This window comes from Cetorhinus maximus, chromosome 3 (assembly GCF_964194155.1).
Source record: "Cetorhinus maximus chromosome 3, sCetMax3.hap1.1, whole genome shotgun sequence".
NCBI classification, from domain to species: domain Eukaryota; kingdom Metazoa; phylum Chordata; class Chondrichthyes; order Lamniformes; family Cetorhinidae; genus Cetorhinus; species Cetorhinus maximus.
The window spans coordinates 178,331,557-178,357,539 of NC_135881.1; the positions used below are offsets into that span (position 1 = coordinate 178,331,557).

At 41.3% G+C, this 25,983-nt stretch overlaps 1 protein-coding gene across 10 annotated transcripts in view; it reads right to left on the reverse strand.

Annotated features, from left to right (window-relative positions):
- Nucleotides 1-3,006: 3,006 nt before the first annotated feature.
- LOC144679064 (engulfment and cell motility protein 1) overlaps nucleotides 3,007-25,983 on the reverse strand; it is a 272,728-nt gene continuing 249,751 nt past the window's right edge. For all 10 annotated transcript variants that reach the window (XM_078539327.1, XM_078539329.1, XM_078539330.1 and 7 more), the window contains 5 exons: nucleotides 23,728-23,840; nucleotides 19,552-19,659; nucleotides 18,633-18,715; nucleotides 12,164-12,241; nucleotides 3,007-4,137 (listed from right to left, as the gene is read on the reverse strand). In XM_078539327.1, the coding sequence (XP_078395453.1) occupies nucleotides 3,937-4,137; nucleotides 12,164-12,241; nucleotides 18,633-18,715; nucleotides 19,552-19,659; nucleotides 23,728-23,840 (583 nt within the window). In that variant the 3' untranslated portion in view covers nucleotides 3,007-3,936. The remainder of the gene's footprint in view (nucleotides 4,138-12,163; nucleotides 12,242-18,632; nucleotides 18,716-19,551; nucleotides 19,660-23,727; nucleotides 23,841-25,983) is intronic.

Sequence of the window (25,983 nt, forward strand, 5' to 3'; positions counted from 1 at the left end):
GAGTGAGCCCCTCTCTCAGACAACCTCCTTTTTGTGCCCCATCAACTGTTTACCTGTTAATGATCTCTGTTTAAGTGCTCCTATAGTTGATGCCATTACAAGGAGCAGTTTGTGAAGAGGATGAAGCGATCCTTCAGTAGTTTCACTGTGCTGAATTGGGATGTCTTCAGAATTAAGTGGATTATGTAATTGTCATGAAAAGCCAATTCCAGACAAAAATTACTTAGGGAATATTGAACTTTTTAAGGAAGACGTGTGTATTTTTAAAGAAATATAAGCAAGGACACTGAGCAAAAGATGGCTGATAATGTAAAGTGACCACTTTCTGGAAAATTTCTATGTGAATTATACTGACAGATCTGTCCTGAGAGAACATGGGATATTGCATCTGAAAAGGTGTCATGGCTTCCTTCAAGCAGAGACACTTGAAAGGCAGATAGGAAAGATGCAAAGGACTGAACTTCAATCTCCTGTGGTTGCAGAGACAAAAGACTGATTACCATGTCTCAGCAATCATGTAAAACCCATCTCCAGTTGATTCATATCTCAGAATATGTAAAATGGTTGGAGATCAAAGAAAATAGACTCTGGGCGGAAGACATGTTTTTTATTCCCTTTACAGGAATACACAAGGGAAAATGGGTTAAGAAGCTAGCTGCAGAGCAGTGCTAGGTTGCTGGTGCACTGTGTAAGACACAGCAAGAAGACAACTAGTCACCCCTGCATTTGCAGGTAAAGTCTCTCTCTCTTTGTGTTGCTGGAGGTACTTAAAGTAGAAGCCACAATCAAAAGGAAATAGGACAGCTTCTTCAGCTATCCTGCAGAACCAAGTGTCTCCAAACCCACTGTGAAATTGCCAATCAGTTCTACTGAAATCACTCAACTTAACGGCCACAACGTTTCTCCATCTACACCACATGGACAAGCCAAAGACTGATACGTATATCTTTTTTAAACTTTTATTCGGACTCTTAACTTCTCATTTCTGATCTGGGTGTAAGTGTGTTGCATTTTAATATTTACTATTCTCTGATAGTACTTATCTGCAGGGTTATATGAGAATGCCTTGCTCTGTGCCTGGGTCCATCCTCTGCAAGGTCAAAGTCACAGAGCTGGCCATCAGTCTCCCACGAGGGGTTGGAGAGCTTTGCCAAGATTTTCATCTCTGGGGACAGACTTGCTACAGCTTCAACTCATCATTCTCCCACAAAGCAAAATATCACGCGTATGTAGGAAGCCATAGATTAGGAATATAAAAGGGAAGTTAGGCTCTTACATTCAAGCGCAATAGACTTATAGAATAAGTTCATAGGGAAGCCACTCGAAACACACAGCATGAATGGATTCCAGAGAGGTGTATTTCTGAAAAGAGAAATGATTGAGGAAAGTAAGATTGATCTATGAAAAAGACATGGGCTTGTTTGAACCAGATGACTTTTCCTCTGCTTCAAAACATTCTTGTATTCTTTTGCCACATCAACCACCAGCAGCAAAGCTTCACACAGCACATGTTGTCTGTAAAGCTCTCTCCTTTTTAACACTTTGCTGTTCATGGGAGTTCGCTGTGTACAAATTGGCTGCCACATTTCTGGCATTGTAACAGAGACTATATTTCAAAAGCACTTCATTGGCTCGAAAGCACTTTTAGATGTCCTGTGGTCATGAAAGGCGCTTTCCTACACCATAATACAAAAGTCACTACAGAGGTGAGCATTACTTTCTATATAGGGTTGGGAGAAGGTGGCATTATATCATGAAAAGAATTAAAACCCCAGGGCAAATTTTGCCAACTATTTCAGTGAACCCAGAAACATCTGTTATTTACTTCAGCGTTATCCTGTGTATAAAAAAAATAGTTAGCAAGGAGAAAGGAAGTGAAGCAGAACGCCTTTCATCCACAAGAGTGAGTACAGAAACAAGCAAGTTAGACAGCACCTGAAAAACACTGGACAGATCTCCAATGGAGTATTGTGCCCAAAGCTGGGTGCTACAATTTAAGAAGGATATCAAGGCCTTGAGAAGGTGCAGAGCAAACTTACCATAATGGCACCGTGGTGAGGGACTTGATTTATGTGAAGAGACTAGAGAATCTAATGGATTTAATAGAGGTGGTCAAAATCATGAAGGGTTTTGATAGAGTAAATTAGGATAATTGTTTCCATTGGCAGGAGGGTTGGTAACCAGAGGACACAGATTTAAGATAATTGGTAAAAGAACCAGAGAGATGAGTTTTCTTTAAATGCTGAGTTATTGTGATCTGCAAAGCATTACCTGTAAAGATGGTGGAAGCAAAGCCAATATATACACTTTCAAAGGGAATTTCATACATACTTTAAAGGAAATTATTGCAGGACTAGAATCTTGGAATCTTTAGGGATAAGCAGAGGAGAAGGTAGTGGCAGCAATTGAGAGGGTTGTTTATTGTGAGGTCAGGTGGAGCCCTCTTGTCTCTCCCAGTTTCATGTTCAGAAACAAGTAACTTACAGTTTTTTTATGCACCATTCTGTAGGATTGTATGTAGCCTGTGACGGTGATGGCTGCCTTAGGGTAAACCAACCTTGCAGTGGAGATCTCAAAGCAGGCATTAGGTCCCTTATTTGCATATTCAAAAGCCCAACACCAGCTTCAGACATGGGTACCAGACCCTTCATTTGTTTGTCCTTACCCAATATGGCAGGCGGTATACTTTTGATCTGCACATGCTTTCTGTCTGGCATTTTGGGAACTTTCTGAAAAATGGATAGCTGATGACTACCACTGATGATGTACAGAAACTAGACAAGAGCGTACATACTATTTTTAACCATTAAGGGTGGATATTATAAATTTAAATGGATGGATGGAAAATCCTGCAGGGCCTGATGTGATTCTGATTTCAAAAAAAACTCTGCATCTGAAATATAAAATCTACCTTTGTGTTTCCAAAACAACAAACTGCAGCACATGCAGCATCCTAGGAATTCAATTGTTTATTTTGTGGCAAGAGAGAATAAATCCACACTCTGGTAATAAATCATCTTTTATTGTAAACCGCATAATTTTAAGGACATTTACTCAAGATATTTCAATGTTGTAAAGGAACATTTCCACAACACACAGACGTGCATTTTCCATTAAATATATACGTAAGAAATCAAAAATGGTAAAACTTTTTTTTTACATATATAAAATGCTTCCTGGTAAATTCTTCTCTAACATCATAATGACACAACATTGACATAATACTGGTTGTTTGGCGTATTTCACAAATCACCACTAATGCAATATAGGTATCTTACTCTACATAGAGTCAAAGACAAGACCATATGTTTAGTTTGACAGAAATGTACTCTTTCTGTTTAAGTATGATAGATATTGATGAACTATGGCGTTACTGGCATCATGATGTATGTTTTATCTATCAAGCAAAGTATGAGGCTGGAGGGTCAGATCTCAAAGGGAATGCAATTTGAGATTTTAATAGCTCTAGAACAAATTGATTTCTGGCTTCTTGAATGGACCTAAGCTGATTTTCCATTTGTTTTCGACACATGCACACACATACACAAAATATGTATGATCTGCCCTCTCTTAGCGTATCCGCGATCCGTTTCACCACTCTGGTAACAAAGAGTGATGGTCAATCTCATGACGTTCTGCCACAACCAAAGCTTTGGCAGAAGTATGATCTCTGATAAGTCATATTAACCATGAGATGGTCCAGCTCCTAGTGGAGGTAACATTGTGGCTTCATCACTGCTTTCAGTGATGCGGAAACACAAGACATTTTTCCACAAAGTAATGCCCAAGAAATCAGAAAACAATTTGGTCTAGCTAAAGATTAATTGAGGCCAGAGAGTAGCAGGAAGTTACATAGGCAGCAGATAGAACAATATGGGAAGAGGGCAGCTCGGGTTACTGCTGGTTCCAGTTTATTCTCACAGCTTTGTCCCCTGTTTAGTTACAGTCGTAAACAAAGTCGTAGTTGCTCGGCTCCTTGGGGATGGGAGGCGGGGCTTCTGGAATTTGAATATTCTCTAAGTCGAGAAGGCGAAGCTTCATCTCCATGGTGAGGAGCGTGTCCAGGTCGTTCTTCGTTAGCTCGCTCATCATCTCCTTCCCGAGCAGAGCGTTCAGCCCATCTGTCCACACGCAGTACTGGAAAAGAGAAAGGAACGTTGCTGAGAACGTTCAACATCCTATACTCATTGACTTAAGTTTCTTGCTTCTTCAATGGTGACTCTTTGTATAAATCTGTCAGGGGTTCTACAAAGAAGCTTCAGAATCAATGGCAAGGCAATCACCAAATTCACAGTGCTGTCACCCCTACCTCGTTTCTTGCATTCCATCACAAATCAGTAGCTGGCATCGCTGAGAATTCTCAATATAATGTGATTCTAAAAACATCAATCGTCTGTGCTGATTCCTACTGACGGAAGTTATTCAGCATTCGCAATTTTAGGTTCTGCTGATTAATAAAATGTCATTCCCTATTAAAAGTGTTGTATTATTCATGGGAAGATAGATCGGTGCAGGATAACTTAAAAAAAAAGGTTTACCAAGAATCTACAGCACAGAGAAAGACCATTTGGTTCAACTGGTCTGATCTGGTGTTTGTGCTCCACACGAGCCTCCTCCCACCCTCCTTCACCTAACTTCCTTCATATCCTTCTATTCCTTTCTCCCTCAAGTATTTATCTAGCTTCTTCTTAAAGGCGTCTAAAGCTTAGATTCTAAGCTTTTCTTCTCAACTACTCCATGTGGTAGCAAGTTCCATTTTCTAATTACCCTGGGTAAAGAAGTTTGTCCTGAATTCTTTATTGGATTTTGGTGACTATCGGTAGGATTTTCTGTTTTGGGTCAACTTGGGGTTAAATGCAGGTTCTGACCCCACACTTTGCCGGGAGCAGTCACCTGACATTGATTTTGCCTGGATTGGTCAGTTACTGACCATATGACATGCTTGCTGTCCAATTAAGGAGGCTGGGTAGACTCTCAAACTATAGGGCCAACAGGAAGCCCTCCAGGACGCAAGGAGCTGCAGCCTGCCGTTGCAGGTAAGGGAGCGAGAATGCGCCTCCATCTTGAGGCTCCTTTTTAGCACTTCTTAAGACTTTTGAAATAAAAATTGGCCACAGCTTTTGGACCACCATTATAGGGTTGTGGAAATGAAAGCCTTCCACAGGACATCTTGTGCTGCAGCTGTGGCCAAAAGGCGGGGGTCAAAGTCACCCTAGAGCACTACCTGCCCTGCTGCCAGGAGGCTTCCCCAGGCAGCTGGCATGCCCCAAATGCTCCTAACACCACATGGGGCCCATAGCCCAAATTTCCAATGTGCAGGTGGGTAGTCATTCCACCCCAATTCCAGCCTCCGAGAATTGTCTCATGGCTAGAGTGCGGTTGCAAATTGGCAGGCCGGCTGGAAGCACGAAAGTACACGCCCCGCCTGTGTTACTCCCTCCCACCCCCACCCAACTTGGGGTCGAAATACTGCCCTATCTTATATTAATACCCCTAGTTTTGGACTGCTCACAGTGGAAACATTTTCTCTATGGCTATTTTACCAAATCATGTCATAATCTTAAAGACCTCTATTGAACCATCCCTCAACCATCTCTTTTCTAGAGAAAGCCCCAAGCCATTCCATATTTACTGATAGTTATAACCTGAGAGTTACGGTATCACCCTTGTAAAGAAACTGCAAAAAGAAGATTTACATCATTTCTGTAATATGGAAGCTAATTACCGTCCATCTCAATTATTGATCAATATATTTCCTTGTCTCAAAATTTGACTGCAAATATTAATTTGACCTGGGTGGTGAGTTTACTGATTTATTAATAGTCAGTGAGTGCATAATTTGGTCAGTATAATGATGAATGTGTCAATGTGTGTTTGTTCAAGGCTACTTGTTTTAGGGCTGCACCTCATTTAAATGGAACTCCTGGCTATTGAATAATGAACCAAAAAATAAGAGAGCTAATTTTTCACGTATTTAATTGCTTTTTATTTTCTAGTTATAAACCATTTCACAGATTTTCCCTTCTTTGGGAGGGATAAAAGGACTTTCTTTTTTTATCTAACTCAGTTACTCCTTGCTTTCCCTGGCTTCCATGGGTCTCGGACCAATAAGGAGATGGGCAGGGATATGGTTCTGTGACCTCCAATAATACTATGCTTACCAGGAAGTAAACAAGGTGGTGTCACTTCTCTTACTAGCAAACTGCTTGATCTTTCTCTGATGCTCCCACATAGTGATGGCGATGTTCTGCTAGTCCACGGCATCCAAATAATTTTGTGGAATTAATAAGTTATAACTTGCAAGTTAGTCTTTCAATTGCTGAAATTGAATCCCACTTAGAATTAGTGCTCTTCCCACTTTCCGTCTGCCATGAGCTCCCTCGCATAATTTTCTAAGTTGAAAGGCACCGGGCTGCATTTTGCAGGTGGGGTGGGCTGCTCACTCCACCCCGGTAGGAAAGCTGGCCAGAAGCCATGCATGCCCAGAATAACCTGCCCCGCAGCCATAACATTCTGTGGTCGAACTAAAGTGGTTGAGAGTGGGACTTCCGCCCCTCAGTGGGAGGAAGTCCTGCCCTCGGGAACTGCCAGCCAATCCGATTAGTTGCCAGCTCCAGCTGTCCCAGCAGCGCCAGGGTTCAGCAATGGGTTTTGGAGGGTAAATGGCGCAGATGGAAGAGGAGAGGTGACACCCTGGTTGTGTGCCCCCGATGCACAAATGGCATCCACTGAATGAAGTTCCCCCCACTTTCCTTCTCTCCTTTTTTCACGTAGGTCATAAAAAATGGCCTGCGCACTCCTGCCCACTTGCCCACATCAGCTGTATTATGCCAAGGGCAGCATATTATCCAGGCCAATAGGCTTGTTAACAAGCCTAATAGACCTTTCATTATTTATTTACATATGGTGGGTGGGCGTGAGTGTATTATGGGGATAAGCTCAGGGGTGGGCAGGAGGGTGGTGGGCTAGCCACCCGACCTATTTTACATGCCCCCATACCATGCACTCCCACCCCCACCAACTGCCGAAAACATGCCCCCTGTACTGTAAGTACACAGCTTACCACAAGTGGTAAGAGCCACAACTGTAAAATCTAACCGCTGTCTCCAAACTTTCAATAATGTGGAATTTACATCTGATCATCGATCATTCTGTTTTAAGACAGCATGAAAAGTAATTTTCAACCTCAAGAGGAATCCCCTATCAGAGAGCCTCAGCATAGCATATACCCTAGATATCGATATGAACAGTGTCTCACTTGAATGGGCCGAGTATGTAGCTCACCCCCAAGAGTTAGGAGCCAGATAACCCATCAGCGATGTAGTTACCTGAGAGTTATCTGTCATTGCTGAAATCAGGATACATATATTTAAGCTGAGGTAGGTAGCATTATTTTTATATCATGCATTTGAATTTTTCACTATAGCTTTGAATCATCACTTTTACTCTTGAATCTTCTTGATTTAAAGTTGGGGTGGGGGAGGAGGTTTGGAAAGCCTTTTAAAAGTTGGAAATGCATTCACAATTCAGTAGTGCAATGAAATCCAGGTAGATGACCTACTAATTCTGCCAAGATAGTGCTGTATGTGGCGTATGACAGAGAATAACCTGCTACAACTGGACAGAGATACAAGCTATAATTCTGGTTTTAGAATCAGCGTAGATAGAGTGCTTTGTAAAGAAAACCTATTGGCTTTAAGCTATTGTTACTTTTGGTCACTGAGAGATTACACTAATTTACTTATACAGTACCACAAATTATGGCAACAAAATGTCCAGGAAAGGCATATGGAAGCACACTTGAGTGTAAAGTCAGTGACAGAGATGCCTTATGGAGATCCTCCATAATGAAGGAGGCTTAAGTGGGATAGATCACCACAGGTAATGCTTCAGAAAGGTTAGAATGAGGGATTAGAATCATTATCTTAAAAAGGGATTCCAAAGCTCTGATACTGGCAGGAGCTGGTTTTCTGAGCAGTGTGTAGAGGGCGGGATGGTAAGTTTCAGTTTGGAAACCTGGAAGGCTGGGTTTACATGCATGTTTTGGAAGATTCACTGCCTCCTGGGACTTGAAGAAAGAAGGGAACAGATGATTACAATGATGGATTTAGATAAGAAAAGGTTTGAGGGCATGGACTGGTTGGGCCAAATGGCCTGTTTCTGTGCTGTATCTCCTATGTAATCCTATGGTTGGCTGCCGACCATCTATGCCACCTCTGTTAAAATCAGAAGTGGACGTTTTGGAGGCAGGTTGGAGTCAGGTTTGAGACTTTTAAAATTTTTACTTCTCACACAATACCAACCCAGCCATTTTAGGGGTTAAAATTATCCTCCATGTATGTACTGTCATGAAGCTATTAACGTATATATTATTGGAAAATATTTTTCTTTTAAAATAGAGGTTTAGTCTGTGGGTGTGTCTTAATTGGATTAAAGCCAGCTAGTCTGGGTGCTTTGATGTGTACTAGTTTTGATATGTAAGAGAGATAGCGTGCATTTGCATTTTTTGAACAGAGCATTCAAGAAGTGGGGTGAAAACAGTGCCTATTTAGCAGATACCAAGCCATATGTTTATATTACTAATAAAATTGGTACTATGAAAGAGATTTTATTGTTAAAAGAGGTTAGTGATACAATGAGAATTTACAGTCAGTGGATGGTGGTAGGTATAACTTTAGCAGTCTTCGGGTGTGCAGGGCAGAGGCAATGTGAGATCAAAAGGCAGCTGTAAGCCCTCCACAGGAACCAAAGTGAAAAGAATCTCATTTTGAATTCAAAAGGTGAAAATGCTTTGCCTGGTGTCTGGTTAAGTCTATGGGTTGCTGTTGCCTTAATGGAGATTAGTTTGGGAATTTGTTAAAAGTTATGATAGGAGTAATTTGTAGTCATGTGTATATATATATATTGACCCGTGTAAATGAATAAAATGTTTAATTTAACTTAATCTAAAACCTCGAGAACTGGTGGTCTGATTCCTGAGTTTAGAGTCGCATCTCAAACGTAACATTTAAAATTATAGATTATGACAGTTATTTAAAGTTTCCCTCTGGGATTTTTAAATAACTCAGCTTTACCAACTGCATCGGTCATAACAGTACTGCTTTCAAAAAGAAACATAACTTAAACTATAATTGTTGGCACTATTTTTGTTTGGGTTACTCGTGATATTTTAAATAGCGAGTGCCGATGGCATCTTTATGGGTACTGGTATCTGGGAGGCTAATCGTATGATGGAGATGGAATTTAGCACTTGCAAATGAAACGGTGAGATTACTAATACATTCTGAGTTCGTGACAGAATCGATGGGGGTTAGCTTGGCTTCCTCACATTGCTGAATTCAGTAATTCATGATATCATTCCTGCTTACTGATTAAAGACAATGTTTTAACAAAAATAAAAATGAAGAGACATGGAAAAGGATATCAGAATTAATCACATCACATTACAGGTATTCTTTTAAATACAGAAGTGTCCTTATGATATCATTTGTTCTTTGAGTTCAGTTGAAGACGATTGCTATTCCCAATTCAGTATACCTCACTCATTAGCTTCATCTGTTCAAAGGAAAAGTGCTACTGCGGACTTAGTTCACTATGTCATCTGCTGATTCTGTTTTGCTGCAGTGTTAAGTTCAGTTATTTAGAATTAATGTTCTGGTATTTGTCATGCTGAATTGTATTGGTTTTAGGCATAATTTACTCAGAGCTGTAAGTTCAAACAGATGCACAAAAATGATGCATGTGCTGTTTAGTTTATGCAAAAAAACTGCTTGCAGGGTTATCTATGATCAGGGTTCCTCTACAGTTTACACTCACCCTTCACAGGGCATTGTGAAAGATCAGGCAAATTAGAGAAGCCCAAGCAGATCCTGACTGGGTTTCATTACTAAAGGAGAGGCAATATTTAACATGCCTTGTATATGCTTCTTGTGAGATTCCTCAAGGCAAATTTTACACTGGGCCTGCTGTTCTTACACATATCAGTTTACATCCCAGTAAGCTCATGCACCAGAAAGCTCGACTAACAGCTAAAAACTTGTGCAATCCAGACTCAAGACTGACCACCATTCAAGACGATTCGCCTTGGTCACTAGTTGAACTTTGTTACATAAGGACATAAGTAGTAGGTGCAGGAGTAGGCCATATGATCGCTCGAGCTCGCACCACCATTTAATATGATCACAGCTGATCTTCTACCTCAACCCCACTTTTCTGGCCACTGCCCCTATTTCTCCTCCTCCTTGAGACCAAAAATATATCTATATGAATATACTCAAAGATGGAGTATCCATAATACTCTGGGGTAGAAAATTCCAAAGATGCACAACCCTCTGAGTGAAGAAATTTCTCCTCATTTCAGTCCTAAATGATTGACCCCATATCAACCTGCCAACTGAAAAATGCCCCATTTATCCCTATTCCTGTTTCTAGTCTATTAACCAATTGTCCGTCCATGCTAATATATTACCCCTAACTCCATGAGCCCTTATCTTATCTATTAACTTTTAGTGTGGCACCTTATTGAATGTCTTTTGGAAATCCAAGTATACCACATCTGCTGGCTCCCCTGTATCTACCCTACCAGTTACATCCTCAAAAAACTCAAATAAATTTGTTAAACATGATTTCCCTTTTGTAAAATCATGTTGACTCATCATACTATGTTTTTCTAAGTGTATTGTTAAGACTTGCCTTGAAAAAATGCTGGAAGCTATTATTAATGACCGATGTCAGGCTAACTGGCCTGAGTTTCCTGTTTTCTGTTTCCCTTCTTTCTTGAATAATGGTGTTACATTAGCTAACTTTAGATCTGCTGGGACCGTTCTTTAATCCAGGGAATTCTGGAAAATCGTAATCACTGCATCCACGATCTCTGCAGCTATCTCTTTTAGAACCCATGGAGGTGGACCATCAGGTCCTAGGATTTGTCAGCTTTCAGTACCTTAAATTTCTTGAATTCTTTTTCTCTGCTGATATAAATTATTTTAAGTTCCTCACTCTTAATAGCTCCTTGGTTACCCTGTATTTCTGCTATGTGACCTGTGTCTTCGATGATGAAGACGGACACAAAGTATTTGTTCAAAGTCTCTGCCATTTCTTCATTTCCCATGATAATTTCTCCCCATCTCTGCCTCTAAGGGACTTAGCTGCCCTCTTCAATTTCATATACTTGTAAAATCTCTTACAATTTGATTTTATATTCCTGGTTAGTTTATTTTCATTCTATTTTTTCCCTTTTTATCAAACTTTTAGCTGCCCTTTTTAAAACTCTCCCAACCTTCAGGCTTACTAATATTCTTCACAATATTACATGACTCTTCTTTTAACTTAACACAATCTTTAATTTCCCTAATAAGCCACGGATGGATCTTTCTCACTGAGTTTTTGTTTTTTATCGGAATGTATTTTTGTTGAACAATTTTGAATCATTTCTTGCACCTCCTGAGCTGCACAGGTTTATCCACACATCCAGCTGGATCATGACAGGCTGAGTGATCGCCAAGCAGCGCTGCTGAGAGATATAGCACACGTTTAACTGTGACTTATCCTGCAGGTAATATGGGGGCACTGGTCAAGGTAGACCTAGAGAGAAGGCTATTACATGGGCAATAAGGATGGATTTTTAAAAAATTTTATTTTTCCAGTTGAGCAGTCCACAGTCTTAACACTTCTGACCTCCCAAGTAGAAAGGGGTTACATATTGACAAGAAGCACCAATGAGGACAATAATAGAGAAGCAAGTATCATGAATTATCATCAAGAACTGTATTGCCATTTTGTCTGTTTTCCTCTACCTTATCTTTCTCCAAACCTACTCAGTCACAACAGCAGCACAGTGTCTGATTATAAATGTAAATTACAATCCTTAAGAATATGAAGCAAATATAATGAAGTCATTAATATCTGCAAATTTATAAATGATATATGAAGAGAAAATACTAAACACATTAACTATATAAAGTATTGACTTTATTTTATTGTATTTGAAGGAATTGTGACAGCCAGTTTCTCATTCAAAAATATTCATGGCTTTTTTTTTGTGAAGTACCGTTAAATAATACATTAATGGATAATTCTTCAAAGCTTGCAACAGTTTCCCCATGAAGTTCAAAACTATTGAGAAAGCAATTTAACATTAATGGAAGGGAGGTGTTGCACTTACTTCATGCTTGTCAGGAGCGATGAAATTCAAGGAATCATCTGGGTCATACAGGATAGAGAAAGCTAGTTCTAACACCTCCTGTGGAGACCAGAACAACATGAGCAATCAGTCAAACAAAGGGCATCATGTACAAGGGAAGAGGTCATCCTATTACATCAGCTCATGTCCAAATCACAACTGCTTCACAAAATTTATTTTGTGTGTCAAATTCAACAACAACAACAACAACTTGTATTTATATAGCAGCTTAAACACAGTTTAATATAAACTGGTGATGCACTACAGGCCATAATTGGAGGAACATAATGTTCTCAGAGGGTTGCAGGAGGTTACAGGGGAGGGGAGAGACCCTGGAGGCATTTGAAAACAAGGATGAAAATTTTAAATTTGATGTGTTGGCACACCAGGAGTAAATGGGTGAATGGAACTTGGTGTGAGTTACGGTGGGGGCAGCAGCGTTTTGGATGAGCTCAAGTTTAAGGAGAGTGTATTGTGGGAAGTCAAGTCTAGTGGTAACAAAGGCATCAGTGAGAGTTTCAGCAGCAGATGAGCTGAGGCAGTAGTAGAATAGAGTAGTGCAACAGGTGAAAGTAGGCAATCTTGGTGGATTCTAAGGTTAGGCAATAAATGTTGGCCTTGCTAGAGATGCCCATATCCCAGGAATAAATGAAAAAAATGACAACTGCCAAAACTAATTTACTTCCTGGAAACAAGACGAACTGAGGCAAAGAACAGAATCTGTGCTTAGAGAATAAGTGCCAAAATTATTAGCTGCATTTTAAATATATTATGCATGCTGATCAGAAATGCTCAATTTGGTGTCCACGTAAATATGATTATTGGCTTTCTCGCAGGTACTTAAGTTGTTTAACTGGTAACCAACCCGGGGTATCGCTTGTAGCTCATCCACTGTGTTCAGAAGCCTGCAGTGGAGCACTTAGTGTTGTGAAGCAATTCGAAATGGGTTCGGATCAGAGAGGGCAGGGAGCGGGCAACACTTTGGATGCAGCTCAATCTGATCCACAACACTGTCGACATATGCTGCTTTCTCAAGCAGAAGACCTACCAATCTTCAGCCTTTACCAGCAGCTGAACAGGGCTGGTCTCCTGAGCATACGTTAATGTGTTCAGAGGTATCTGTTTTATATTGCTTTGGAGAAGTGGCAAGTTTCTCTTTTTTTTGCTGGTGAGTCAATGTCACAAGTGATTACTATCTCCGTCTGTTGTTGTCAGTACCAATGTTACAATAATGAAGCGGTCTGATTGAAATGAGATGGACTTATCCCCACCCCCCGCCTTCTCTGGGTTGGATACTCAACTCCAGTGAAAGTTCTTTTTAATATACAGAATCTTCAAAGGCCTGGACTTTTCCTATGGCGGGTGGGCTGGGTGGGAGGGGGAGGGGAGCTGGGCTAATTAAGGCCCGCCAAGCGTAACGTACAGCCGGTAGCACTCAGCCTACCTGTGCAGACGGGGCGAGGAGGGAGAGTTGGGGCCTGCGCTCTTTTGCGCGCATCAATCTCCTTGAGGCAGCTCCGTGCCTCAGGGAGATTGAATGGTTATGAAAATAATTAAAGAATGGATTTAAGAATTTATTCAAACATGTCCCCTCATGTGACTCTGTCACATGAGTTGGGACATGTTTGTAAAGGTGGGAAAATTTATTTATTTCATAAAAGCTTCAGGAAACCTCATCCCACCTGTGATGTCGGGACGCATGCCTGATGTCATCACGCATCATTTTACACATCGGCATGTCGGGCCCACCCCCGCACGCCAACCAGAAGATTCTGCCCAAAGTGACTGCTTTAAATGTGTTTATTTTTGCAATTGATTTAAAAAGAAATAATTTGTGGCCAGTAGTTATCTCTTGATGGAAATGCTTCTGAAGTAGAGAGTGTAGAAGAGTCCCACTTTCTTTCATTCTTTCTTGCACCTCCTACACCACCTCTCCAAACTGGACAGAAACTGTCATCATCACATCGAGAGAGATCACCTCTATTACACCCTAGCACTCTACATGTGCTGGGAGAAAGCCCAACAGCAGCAGTGAGATATAGCTGTCATGTCAATCATATTAAACAGATGTTTAAACAGCTCCAGGGATAATGTTTTAGGTATTCTGTCCCCTGCCTTGTATAAATCCTAATTTGTCCAGAACTCAATGGCCCATATCCTGGCCTGCATTTAGTCTCACTCACCATCACTCCGACCTTACTAGTGTACAATGGCTCCCTGACTATCTATGCTCCTTCATCTTTGAATATCTCCACAGCCACTGTCTTATACTAAAGGACAAAAATGATGAGCAGGAAAAGACCAGATGGTCTATTAAGCCTGTCCTATTTTTGTGGTGCCATTGCAAATAGACAGTTCCCACCTCCTCCCCACCCCAATCCCCTTCACCACCCGTAGTCATGTAAACTCCTTGGACAAACGAAAAAAAAACAAGAGTTATTGAGGGAAAAAATAAATTTGGGGGAGAAATGGTGATCAAAACCAGACCAGGTGATCATATTGACCAAATGTCTCAACCCATCTCTGCAACAGCCTTCAGTCTATATTAGCTCTCACACCCACTGTTCTCCTTATTCTGGACTTTTATGCATCTATGTTTCCAGTCATTCCACCATCGGCGACAGAGACTTCATCTGCCTTGGTCTATTTGCTATAACTCTCTCTTTAAACCCCTCCCCTTAATGTGGCCACTGCTTGGCAAGGGCTGCCTTTATTGCCCATCCCTAGTTGGCTTGACTGAGTAGCTTGCTCGGCCACTTCAGAGGGCAGTTTAAGAGGCACCCATGTTGGTGTGGGACTGGAATCACATGTAGGTCAAAGCAGGTAAGGATATGGCAGGTTTCCTTCCCCAAAGGACATTAGCGAACTGGTCGGGTTTTTGCAACCCTTCATGTCACTTTGACTGATACAAGTATTTTATTTCCAAATTCTTAAACTGCCCAGGTGGAATTATAATTCACACTTTCTGGATGGTTAGTCCAGACCTCTGGATTTACGATACTACGCTAATGTACCCAATTCTATCTTCACCATACAAATAAAACCCGTCAATTAGCGTTGGTTTCTAAAAGTTGCAACATCCCTTCATCTCTTTAGTATTCAAGAGGCATTGTTCCCTAAACTGTAGCTGTTCATGTGCATTCTCCACACATTCGAAGGATTTTCATTCCAATCCCCTGTCTGTACTCAGCGTGACAGCACAATCTCAGTCCGGGATTCATCACCTTTGGGGGAAAAATCCAACACGGCAGCTGTCACACTGAATCAAGCAAGTCAATTTTTGAGCTTATTTAACAGCTTGGGAATTTTAATGAAGGTATGTGGGTGACAGAAAATACAGCAGGCAGAGACCCACGCGTGGGATTCAACCCAGATTACTGGATCATTATTACTGTATCATGGGGCAGGATTTTTAGTTCGGCGGGCGCCTGCGATTGGAGGGCCCAGGAACGGACCCCCGGCCGCGATATGCCCTCGATCGCGATTTCACGCTGGCTAGCCATTAATTGGCCAACCAGTGTGAAAGGCGCACTGAAAGGCTCAGCGCTGCCGGGGTGGGGCAGGGAGGAGGACGAGTGCTGAAGTCAGCGCAGACGTAGGCGGAGCACGAAATAAAAGCTCCCTGAAGGCTGAGAGCTGCCTCCGGGAGTTGAAGAATTTAAATGCAACAAAATAAAGATTTTTAAAAACTGGGGAAAAAAATGCCCATGCATCTGAATCAGTCACCAGAACATACAGATGATGAAAATTCTGTCCAAACATTTTTATTTTAAAAAAATTAATAATGGAAACCTCATCCCGCCCGTGCAATGAAAATAATTGTCGGCGGGTGCGCTTCTGACTATTGTGCGCACCCGCCGACCGAAATATCATGCGAGTGCGCGATGATGTCGGGATGCTTGCCCGACCTCACCACGTGCTATTTCACTCTCGAGCGGGTCAGGTGTGCACTCGCACGCCAAGCAAAAAATTCTGCCCATGGACGTCCCTTACCATCTAATTCAAGTTAAAGAGTGAACTAAAATTCTAGAATGAAGCTGTGAAGAGGAAAAATGTAGGGATTGGGTTTAGTAACAAGTTATTTTGTCACGAATGCCAAATATGATGGAACAGAATTTTAGCATTTATTTTCCTCCCCCGTTTTCCAAGTTCTTTTTTTGCCTCCTACACCAGTGTTCAGCTGAAACAGCAAGTGTGCAACCTGTTCCCCTTCACTGAGGGCAATTTTAACTGATCAGGCGCAATGTTGGTTTTACATGCTACCCGATTTTGCTCTTCAGCGAATTCAATATTGGATGGTATGTAGTACTGTCCACAGTATTCCACACTAGTAGTCCACACTAGGTCCACATGATCCCATGGGTTTCCTGCTCAGTGTGTGAGATTAAAGTTTCCCTCAAAATTAAGGAATATGGCGGAACAATTCAGCTGCAGAGCCGTTCTTGCATCAGCTGATGAAGAGCGTCTTGTTTCCCAGCAGGATGAATTGCCAGCAAATGTCATCTGTGTTTGATGTGATCAAATTCCTCAATTTCTATATATGGACTCCCTTTAGGTGGTGACGTGCACAACAGAGTACCTTTATATTGAATGGTAATGAGTTACTGTGGCTTAGTGGCAGCACTGTCGACTTGAAGTCAGCAAATTGTGGATTCAAGTCCCACTCCAGAGACTTGAGCACATAACCTATGCTGACACTGCCAGTGCAGTACTGAAGGGAGTACTTTTGGACAAGATATTAAACTGAAGGTCCATTTAACCTTTCAAATGGAGGTAAAAGATCTCGTGGCAGTAACTTGAAGAGCATGGGCCTTCTGTCTGGTGTCCGGGCCAATAAATCCCCCAGCATACATCACTTAAACAGCCTATTTGCTCATTATCACATTGCTGTTTGTGGGAGCTTGCCGTGCGCAAATTGATTGCCCTACTTTATTGACTGTAAACACGCTGGGATGATCTGAGATCGTGAAAGGTGCTGTATAAGGGCAAATTCGCGCCTTTTTACTTTCTTAAATTATGCATATGAAGTTGATTTTGCATGACTTGAGCAGTGTACCAATATCCTGCTCAAAATTGCTGCACAAAGTACCATTATTGCTGCAGTTTAAATAAATTCTTCTGATTCCACTGTGAAGACTGCAATGATGGAATTTAAATAAGATGACAATGGGAATGGCAGTCAGATAAATAAGAGTACTGCTCAACATAACATTTGCACTGAACTCTTCTTCAATCTCCACATAATTAATATTAATGAGTGCAGAAACCTAAATGTACCACTTTGCAGCGGAGCAACAAGTTCCAGCTTGTTTCTAATGCCCTTGAACTCCCATTGGTTTTAATGGGCAAAACCACAATGCATTGATGCCTTGAACATGGGTGCCTGACAATCGGAACCCCAATAACAAAAAAAAAATCAAGCAGTATAGAGATTAACATCGTCCCACCCACTTCTGCCTAATTCCTGTTTATTTTGGTGACAGGCCTTTATTAAAAATGTAAAATTATGCTATTCAAGGCCACTGATTTGTGGCATTCATGGAATAACAGAATAAGATTCACAAAACGTCTGTATAAATCCCAGCATGCCATAAAAATAGAATTTCACTTATCCGATAGTCATCAAGAAATCCAATAGGGAGCTCAGAAGTAACATCTTTACCCAAAGAATGGTGAGAATGTGGAAATGCCCTACTACAGAGACCTGTTACAGAGAAGTTAACAGTATAGCTGCATTTAGGGGGAAGCTAGAAAAGCATGTGAGGGGAAGGGAATGGATGGTAATGATGATAGATTTAGATGAGGAAAGATGGGAGGAGGCTTGAATGGAGCATAATCGCTGGCATGGACTGGTTGGGCTGAATGGCCTGTTTCTGTGTTGTATATCCTATGTAATCAGTCACTACATCAGTAGTTCTAAACACGTTAGACAGGAAAATAAAGTGCACCATTTTCAAACTTGACCGAAAATGAGAAAAATAAGATTTTCCTCCACTGCATGAAGTGAATGACAAAAACTAAGGGAAGAAAGACTTCCCATTTATATAGCGCCTTTTATGACCTTGTGACTTCCCAAAGCGCTATGGGGCAATGAAGTACTCTTAGAGTGTAGTTACTGTTGTAAAAGTGGTGGCCAATCTGCACACAGCAAAGTCCCATAAACAGTCATGAAATAAATAAATATATCTTGCATTTTAGATCTTGGCTGAGGGATAAGTATAGACCAAGAAACCCCAGAACTCTTTTGCTCTTCTTCAAATAGTACAGTGGGATTTTTTATGCCTACCTGAGCGGGTGGGTGGGGCCTTGGTTTAATGTCTCACCCAAAAGACAAGTGTTATAATACTCTTAAGATGCATGTTATCTTACGTTCACTTAAGACTACCATAGCTCAAAAAATTTATCTTGGCATAAAAGTGGAATCTTTTTGAAGTTTACTGTAAATGGTTACCTTATTTTGTTTAAGTGCACCCTTTTCCTTCATGTGTGGACAATCCTTTCCTGTCACGATGGCTTTGATATCAGCCACTGGCACTGTTTAAAAAAAAACAAGAAATTCTCAACACGCAGTTACTGCTCCTGTCACAAGATACATTAAATTGCCTAACATTTACAGCACATCAACAGGCCATTTGACTTAACAGGTCTGTATGGGAGCTCACGTTCCACACAAGCCTCTTTCCACCCTACTTCATCTAACCTTATGGACATAGTTACAATACAATGTTGCATTGAGAAGTACTGTTCTAAGCATTAGCTTTTGAGTCATCATTTGTGACAATAGTTTGAAACATTTTAAAAAGGATAGGGTAAAATTTCCCCCTTTCATTTGTGCTCTTAGCCTCACCAATTAGGAGCACATAGCCGAAGACTGAACATACACACTACAATTTTCTGGATTGACAGATGTAAATACTAAAAGTGTGTAGCGCTGCACTGGGAATGTGTAGCAGGTTTCTCCCTGATCTCAGTTGTTCTGAGAAAAAAAACAACGGACTATATTTGCCCCTAAAAGCAGTTGTGCAACATCTTTTTAAAAGCTTGATTCAGTTATACATGAACTCCGAAGTGGCATCAGTTCTGTAATATGAAGTCAGGCAGGTTGCTAGTGTTATGTTAATGCAGTGTCCTCATACTCCACAAATACTGGGTGGGACGGGGGATGGGGGAAGGGAGGCGCATTTATGTGCCGCCAGATTACTTTTGTGCTGTAATGCAATTTTTCTCATTTACGACGAAAGAATATATAGCCCTGAAAGCACTGTCTACAGTAAGAATACTACCTGTGTTGATCGCGTGTAATGAAAAGCACGCAAGCTGCTAAGTGCTGTAAGAATAGTTGATGTTATTCTGTTAGAGGCAGCACTTACACTTGTCCTGCAAAGATTCATGCGGCACCTCTCCCTGAGGGCTCTCGTCCTGGTCTCCATAGTGCAGGACTTTGTGGTTTGGCGAAAGGCGGCAATACCAGAATTTGTCTGTAAAATTAATAATTTTGTCACTTCCAGCATTATTTTAAAAACTCATTGTTTTGATTTTAAACACTTGTGCAAAACATATAATTTTTAACAAAGTGGAACTGATACAGATAACAATTCAGTCCAGGTCAAATATAATGACAGATTTACAGAGGCTGAATCAACAGGAACCTTCCAAAGTCTGATTTCCCCCTCTTGTTGGAATGCCCTTGCTACCTGGCACTGACACTACACAGGAGGATGTGCCAGCCCAACAACATGTGGATCTTGTTTCACTCTGGAATTGGTGCATGAAAAACAAGAGTTAGCCACAGCAATCCATCGAAAGACTGATCACTCACTCAGACCCTGGAGTCAGTTATAAGCCACTTTGTAAGGTTCCTCCCGTCAGTCTATAATATGTGCATTGAACCATGTATATGGTATACCATCAAAACAAAACAAGCACTGGCATTTATATAGCGCCTTCAATGTAGTAAAATGTCTCATGTTCCTTCAACACCAGGAATATAGAGTAAATACAATGCAAAGCCTGAACTGATCATGAGACAGAAGCTGTCCAGTTTCCACCTATCTCATCACAAACTTGCATTCCATCTTTGTGTAGAAGCTATGTTAATCTCCTATGTTTTGTTCAAGTTTTAGTACATGTACAGTTAAAGAGAGCAAATTCATCCTGTTCTGCTGATGGCACTAGCTTTCCATTGTATTCTACTGATGCAAAGAAACCCATCAAAATCAAGAAGAGGAGAATGTAGAATTGACAGCAAATGCAACACAAATTCCTCATTACTTGATAAAGTTCTGAAGTATAACTGGAGGTCATAACTCATTGACTTGCAACACATTTCTAATGGCTTTGAACCTCGCCTTCGAACGCTGGCACCAAAACTAACCAGCAGCAATAGATACATGTGCAATATGGACTGAAGCCTGGTGCCCAGAGTCACAGTGCACTATAATTTCACACCATTTTCAACCACCACAGCATTGACTGCATGCCTATTACCAATCTCAAGGTCTGAATGTTGACAAAACTGACCGAAGAAATTTAGTACTTGAGTGGTTATGTGAATCTGAGCAGAACAAAAAAAATTAGGGTTCAGTATCAAATTCAATTCTATTCTATTTCACTTCATTTCAATAAGGCCCAAAGTTGTCCAGTATAAAAGGATGGAGATAGGCACACAATAGAATCTTACTGCTCCTAAATTCTTGAATATGTTGGCACCTCTCAAATCTGTGCCCATCTTTCTTGCAAATCTGTGTTTGACCCTCTATGATCAGGATACTATCCCTGCCATGGCAATGAAACGGCCCTAATCATAGTCACAAACGACATCCTGTGTAACTGTACAGTTTTGATCTCCTTATTTGAAAAAGGATATAATTGCGTCAGAAGCAGTTCAGAGAAGGTTCACGCAACTTATTCCTGGAATGAAGGGCTTATCTTATGAAGAAAGGTTGAACAGGTTAGGCCCATACCCATTGGAATTTAGAAGAATAAGAGGGGATCTTATTGAAACATATAAGATCCTAAGGGGACTTGATAGGGTAGATAATGTTTTCTCTTGTGGGGGAGACTAGAATTAGGGGACACAGTTTTAAGAAAAGAGGTCTCCCTTTTAAGACTGAGATAAGGAGAATTTTTTTCTCTCAAAGGGCCAATGGCATGTAGAATTCTCTTCCCCAGAAAGCAGTAGAGGGTCATTGAATTTATTGAAGGCAGAGTTAGACATGTTTTTGATAGACAAAGGAGTGAAGGGCTGTGGGAGGCAGACAAGAAAGTGGAGTTGAGACCACAATCAGATCAACCATAATCTTAGCAAATGGCGGAGCAGGGTCAAAGGGCTGAATGGCCTCCTCCTAAGTCCTATGTTCCTATGGCTGTGATTGCGGTGCAGTATGCCTCCTCGTCCATCTCAACCAGTCTGTAGCCTTTGAATGGTTGACCACACCTTCAACACCTTTCCTCCCCTGTCTAGCTCCAATCTTATCTATCCAGTCATAGCCAGAGAATCGCATACAATGGCTTCTCTTCCCAAATACCACAATGATTCTTTTGGAGTGCAAAAAGGATCTACACTTGCCTCTTTTCTATTTCTGCCCCTCAGTGACATCATTCGATAGTGTGACATCAGGTTTCACATGTATGCTGAGGACACTCAGCTCTACATCACCAACACAACCTCTCTTGATTCCTCCACTACCTTTGAGTTAAATGTCTATTGAGGCCAATAAAAGGAGGTAGTCTGGGATTTTCCAGATCCCTGCAGGCGGCGGGGGTCAGTTTAGGTTCCTGGAGATGGTGTCCTGGGGAGGGGGCGTGGTGGGGGCAGTGCACCAGCCAGGCCTAGAGGCCCTCCTTGCCTGCCTTGGTGCAGGAGCAGCTTTAGGGGGCCATGTAGAGAGGGTCACCCACTATGGTTGTGGCACAGCTGCAAGGTCCATTTGTAATTTAAGTTTAAAAAGTGGGAGAGAGGGCACCTCCATTTTGAAGAGCCCTCTTCCTTATTTATCTTCTATTACAGCCTGCTGCTCCTTTCAAGCCAGAAGGCCTCTGATTGACTCTTTAGCTCCAAGGGCCTGCCCGCCCTGTGAAAATGGGGGCCAGTGGCTGTTTCCCCTGAGGGGGTGGGTTCGTGATCTGAAAATGGTCATGACCTCCGTTTCCCAATCCAGAAGCTAAAATCCTGTCCATTGTCTTTGGTCCCTGCCTACACTCCATTCCCTAGCTCCAAATTTTGTCCCCCTCCTCTGCCACTTACCTCCAGCTGAACCAGACTGTCCGCAGTCTCATGTTTCAATCTATTTGACCTTAAGCTGAGTTTCTAAGACTTCATCTTTATTCATTACCAAGTCCGCTTACTTCTACTTCCATACATTGCCCATCTCCATCCATGCCTCAGTCCACCTGCTGTTAAAACTCACTTTGATGCTTTTGTTATCTCCAGACTTGACTATTCCAATGCTTCCCTGGCTGACTTCCCATCTTCCACGTTCTATAAACTTTAGCTTATCCAAAAGCCTGCTGCTGCTCTTTTCTAACTCACATCAAATACCATTCACTCCTATGATCACTGATCTATATGGGCTCCCAGCCCAGCAATACTTTTATATTAAAATGTTCATACTATGATCAAATCCTTCTGTGGCCTCACCCCTCCCTATGCCTGTAATCTCCAACAAGTTTCCAAGACCTCTACATTCCTCCAACTCAGGACATTGGCGATTGTGCCTTCAGCCATCCGGCCCCTAAACTCTTAATTCCTCTTTCTATAGCTCTCTGCCTCTGCACGCATTCCTCTTTTAAGACGCTTTTTAAAACCTACCGTTTGACTAAGCTTTCTTTCACCTGTCCTAATATCTCTTTCTTTGGTATGGTGTCAATTTTGTTTGATAATGCTCTCAGGAAGGACCTTGGGATGTTTCATTATGTTAAAGGTGCTATATAAATGCATGTTGTTCTTGGTTTTAGCTCCTGAGTGTATGCAACATTGCTTTGTGAGGACAGGCCAGCAGCCCCTGCCTTCCAGAGATATGGCACGACGCTATGTCTTCAAGGTTTAATACACGTGCAATAAAAGCAAATGTGGTCTGTTCATAAGCATTTTAACTCTTATTGTTGGAAACTGCATCACCTTCAAGTCATGCACCATCCACCCAACCTAGCCTCACTGTGACAGCACCATCATCAGAAAGTCTGCAGCAGTTCAAGAAGGTGCCCCAACCCTACCTTCTTTGGGCAACTAGAAATGGGCAATAAATATGACCTTGACAATGTCACTCAGACCCCCAGAAAAAATAAAAAATGATATAATGTGTAAAACTATGGAAATATATACAGTTCTATATTGTATAACTTAGGAGGAGCTTATTAAAAAGTATGAATCAACTCAAAACGTTCCATCAGTTATTGAGAGCTCAATTACCCTGACATTTGATATGTGGAGTGATCTATTTAATTGTGATGCCAATGAACAGAGACTGCATTTCCAATACGTCTATATAATTAAATTGTTCATTCTAGTAGAGGTGAAGCTTTGAGTGAATCTGTCTGCTCAGTACCTTGTCGCCGGCGGCTGCTGATCTTCCTGAAGCAGGTTCCTTCACAAAGTCGGTTCAGCCGCTGCTGCTTGACCAACTCCAGGATTTCAGGCTGAATCTTCTCTCTGAGTTCTCTGCAGGCAGGAAGATCAATTGTCAAAAACTAAGCCATACTCTTGTAAGCAGGAGTGGAGATTGTTTGAGGATGTTGTATAGGGTGGGTGGGGGAACATGAGTGAACAAGGGAGTTTGGGGAGGTGTGGGTGGGTTGTGGTGAATATATAAGTGGTGGAGAATTAACGTCTGGGATTAAAACTGAAACAAGTGTAGCTCTCCGACGATCTAGACTGAGAAAACTAATCAAAGTTCATTTCTGTTTGGTGCTAATTAACATTTGTACCTCAATTCATGGAGGGTTGGCAACCTGAGTAAATGCTGAGTCTTCTGTGGAGGCCTCATATTTTAAGGGGACCTTGGGAACAGATACCAATGACTTTTGTTAACCCGTCCCTGAATACATTGTTGGAACAATTTGTACTCTGCATTGGTCTCTGTGCTGTACTTGACCTGGGATTAACTGATACTGGAATTGCATATTCAAAGAAAAATTGTTTCATTCTTCCCACATTGACATTCCTTAAAGTGATAAGTACATTAATTTACCCCAGACATTTCTTAACAAAACTTAAAGAATAAAAGATTGCAAAGCTAATCCTAAGGAAAGGGTTACAATTCTGGATGAGCACTTAATCACACTAAATATAACTATTCAACGTACTAACCAAACAGAGCTCCTCAGGTAATTGCTTACAATTATCCCACTTGGTATCCTTTTTAAAACCTTAATCAATGAAGGTCTGTGTTTCACACTGACGTTTATTACCACACGGTAATCTGTGCAAATCAGAATGTAGATTCACATTTGGCAATTCAACATAAATCCTGACACCTTCACAGTCTTAATTTGGAAGCCAATTACATACTAATTCGAACATATTTACAGATATCAGTTTCAACAAACACAGGTTTAATTTACAATGTGGCAAATTCATTTTATGCAACATTTTGATTTTTTTTCTCCTGCACTTTTAGAATGATTTTGTTCCCTCTCCATGTCATTTCCTAGGTGAGAGATCTGCTATTCTCTCACAAGCCATTAGCAGGTAAGGGAGACTTATCTTGAGATTAAAATTTCAAATCCTGAAAATAAAAGACCAATGGATTATCATTTTTTACTCAACTGGTCAAGACTTAGAACTTCTTGTGTGAAAAACTACGAATGCAATCCTACATCTGGCTCACCACTTATAGTGAACGTGATTTGCCCATATGGCCTGGATCTTCGACTTTCCAAAATGACAGGAGGAACATGAATTTCCCCCCATTTTCCAACAGTTCCAATTTTTGCCAGCAGGGGAAAGGGGCAGGGTGTGCCTCACACCGGGGAAACCTGAACGAACACAGCAGGGCCATTTGAACTCAGTGCCAAGTTCAAACGGACTCCATATTTGTTGTAGCAAGGGTCTTAACAGGTAGTATGGCTGTTATGAAATTTTGGAGTAGACATAATTGCTCTTGAAGGGTGGAGAAAGTCTGTAGAACTGTTAAGATGTGAAATCATGCAAATCCTCAGTCCGTTAAAAAATTTTAAAAAGCCTGCCTGGGTCAGTGAGAGGTTTAGAAAAAAAACTCAAACTGTGAGGTTATTTAAATCCCCAGCCCTTTATAAATTTAAAAAAAGGCTGCCTGTATCACTTGAGAGATAAAAATAAATCTGCTGTAGCAATTACAATAGCTGTTTGTTGACATTACCCTAAGGGCTATCATGATGTCATTATTAATACTTGGCTGCTTTCCGCAACCTATAATTATTCCAGCAGAGGATCCTAAATTCACAGATTGATCGACAACTCTAAGAGGCTATTAAAGGAATAGCTGTCTTTGACATGGCATTATGAATGCAGGTCTGTTCATCATAAAGGATTAAGTACTTGAGGGGACTTAAAAGTTTTGAATGGGCTTTCATGACTTGGGAGTATTTTTTTAATATAGTGAAGGCTGTAATAGATGTTTAGAACTTTATTTTATTTCATCTCAGCATGGCTACTGGGTGAGTTGGCATGGAGGGTGTAAAGGCAAAGGGTGGTGCATAGGTTGGCAATGAGTTGGCATTAGGGGCCATCAGAGTGGGTGGGGCATGAGTTGGCATGTACGGTATGATGGGCCATTGGGGTGGGTAAGGGGCATGAGTTGGCATGGATGGGACATGGGGAGTGG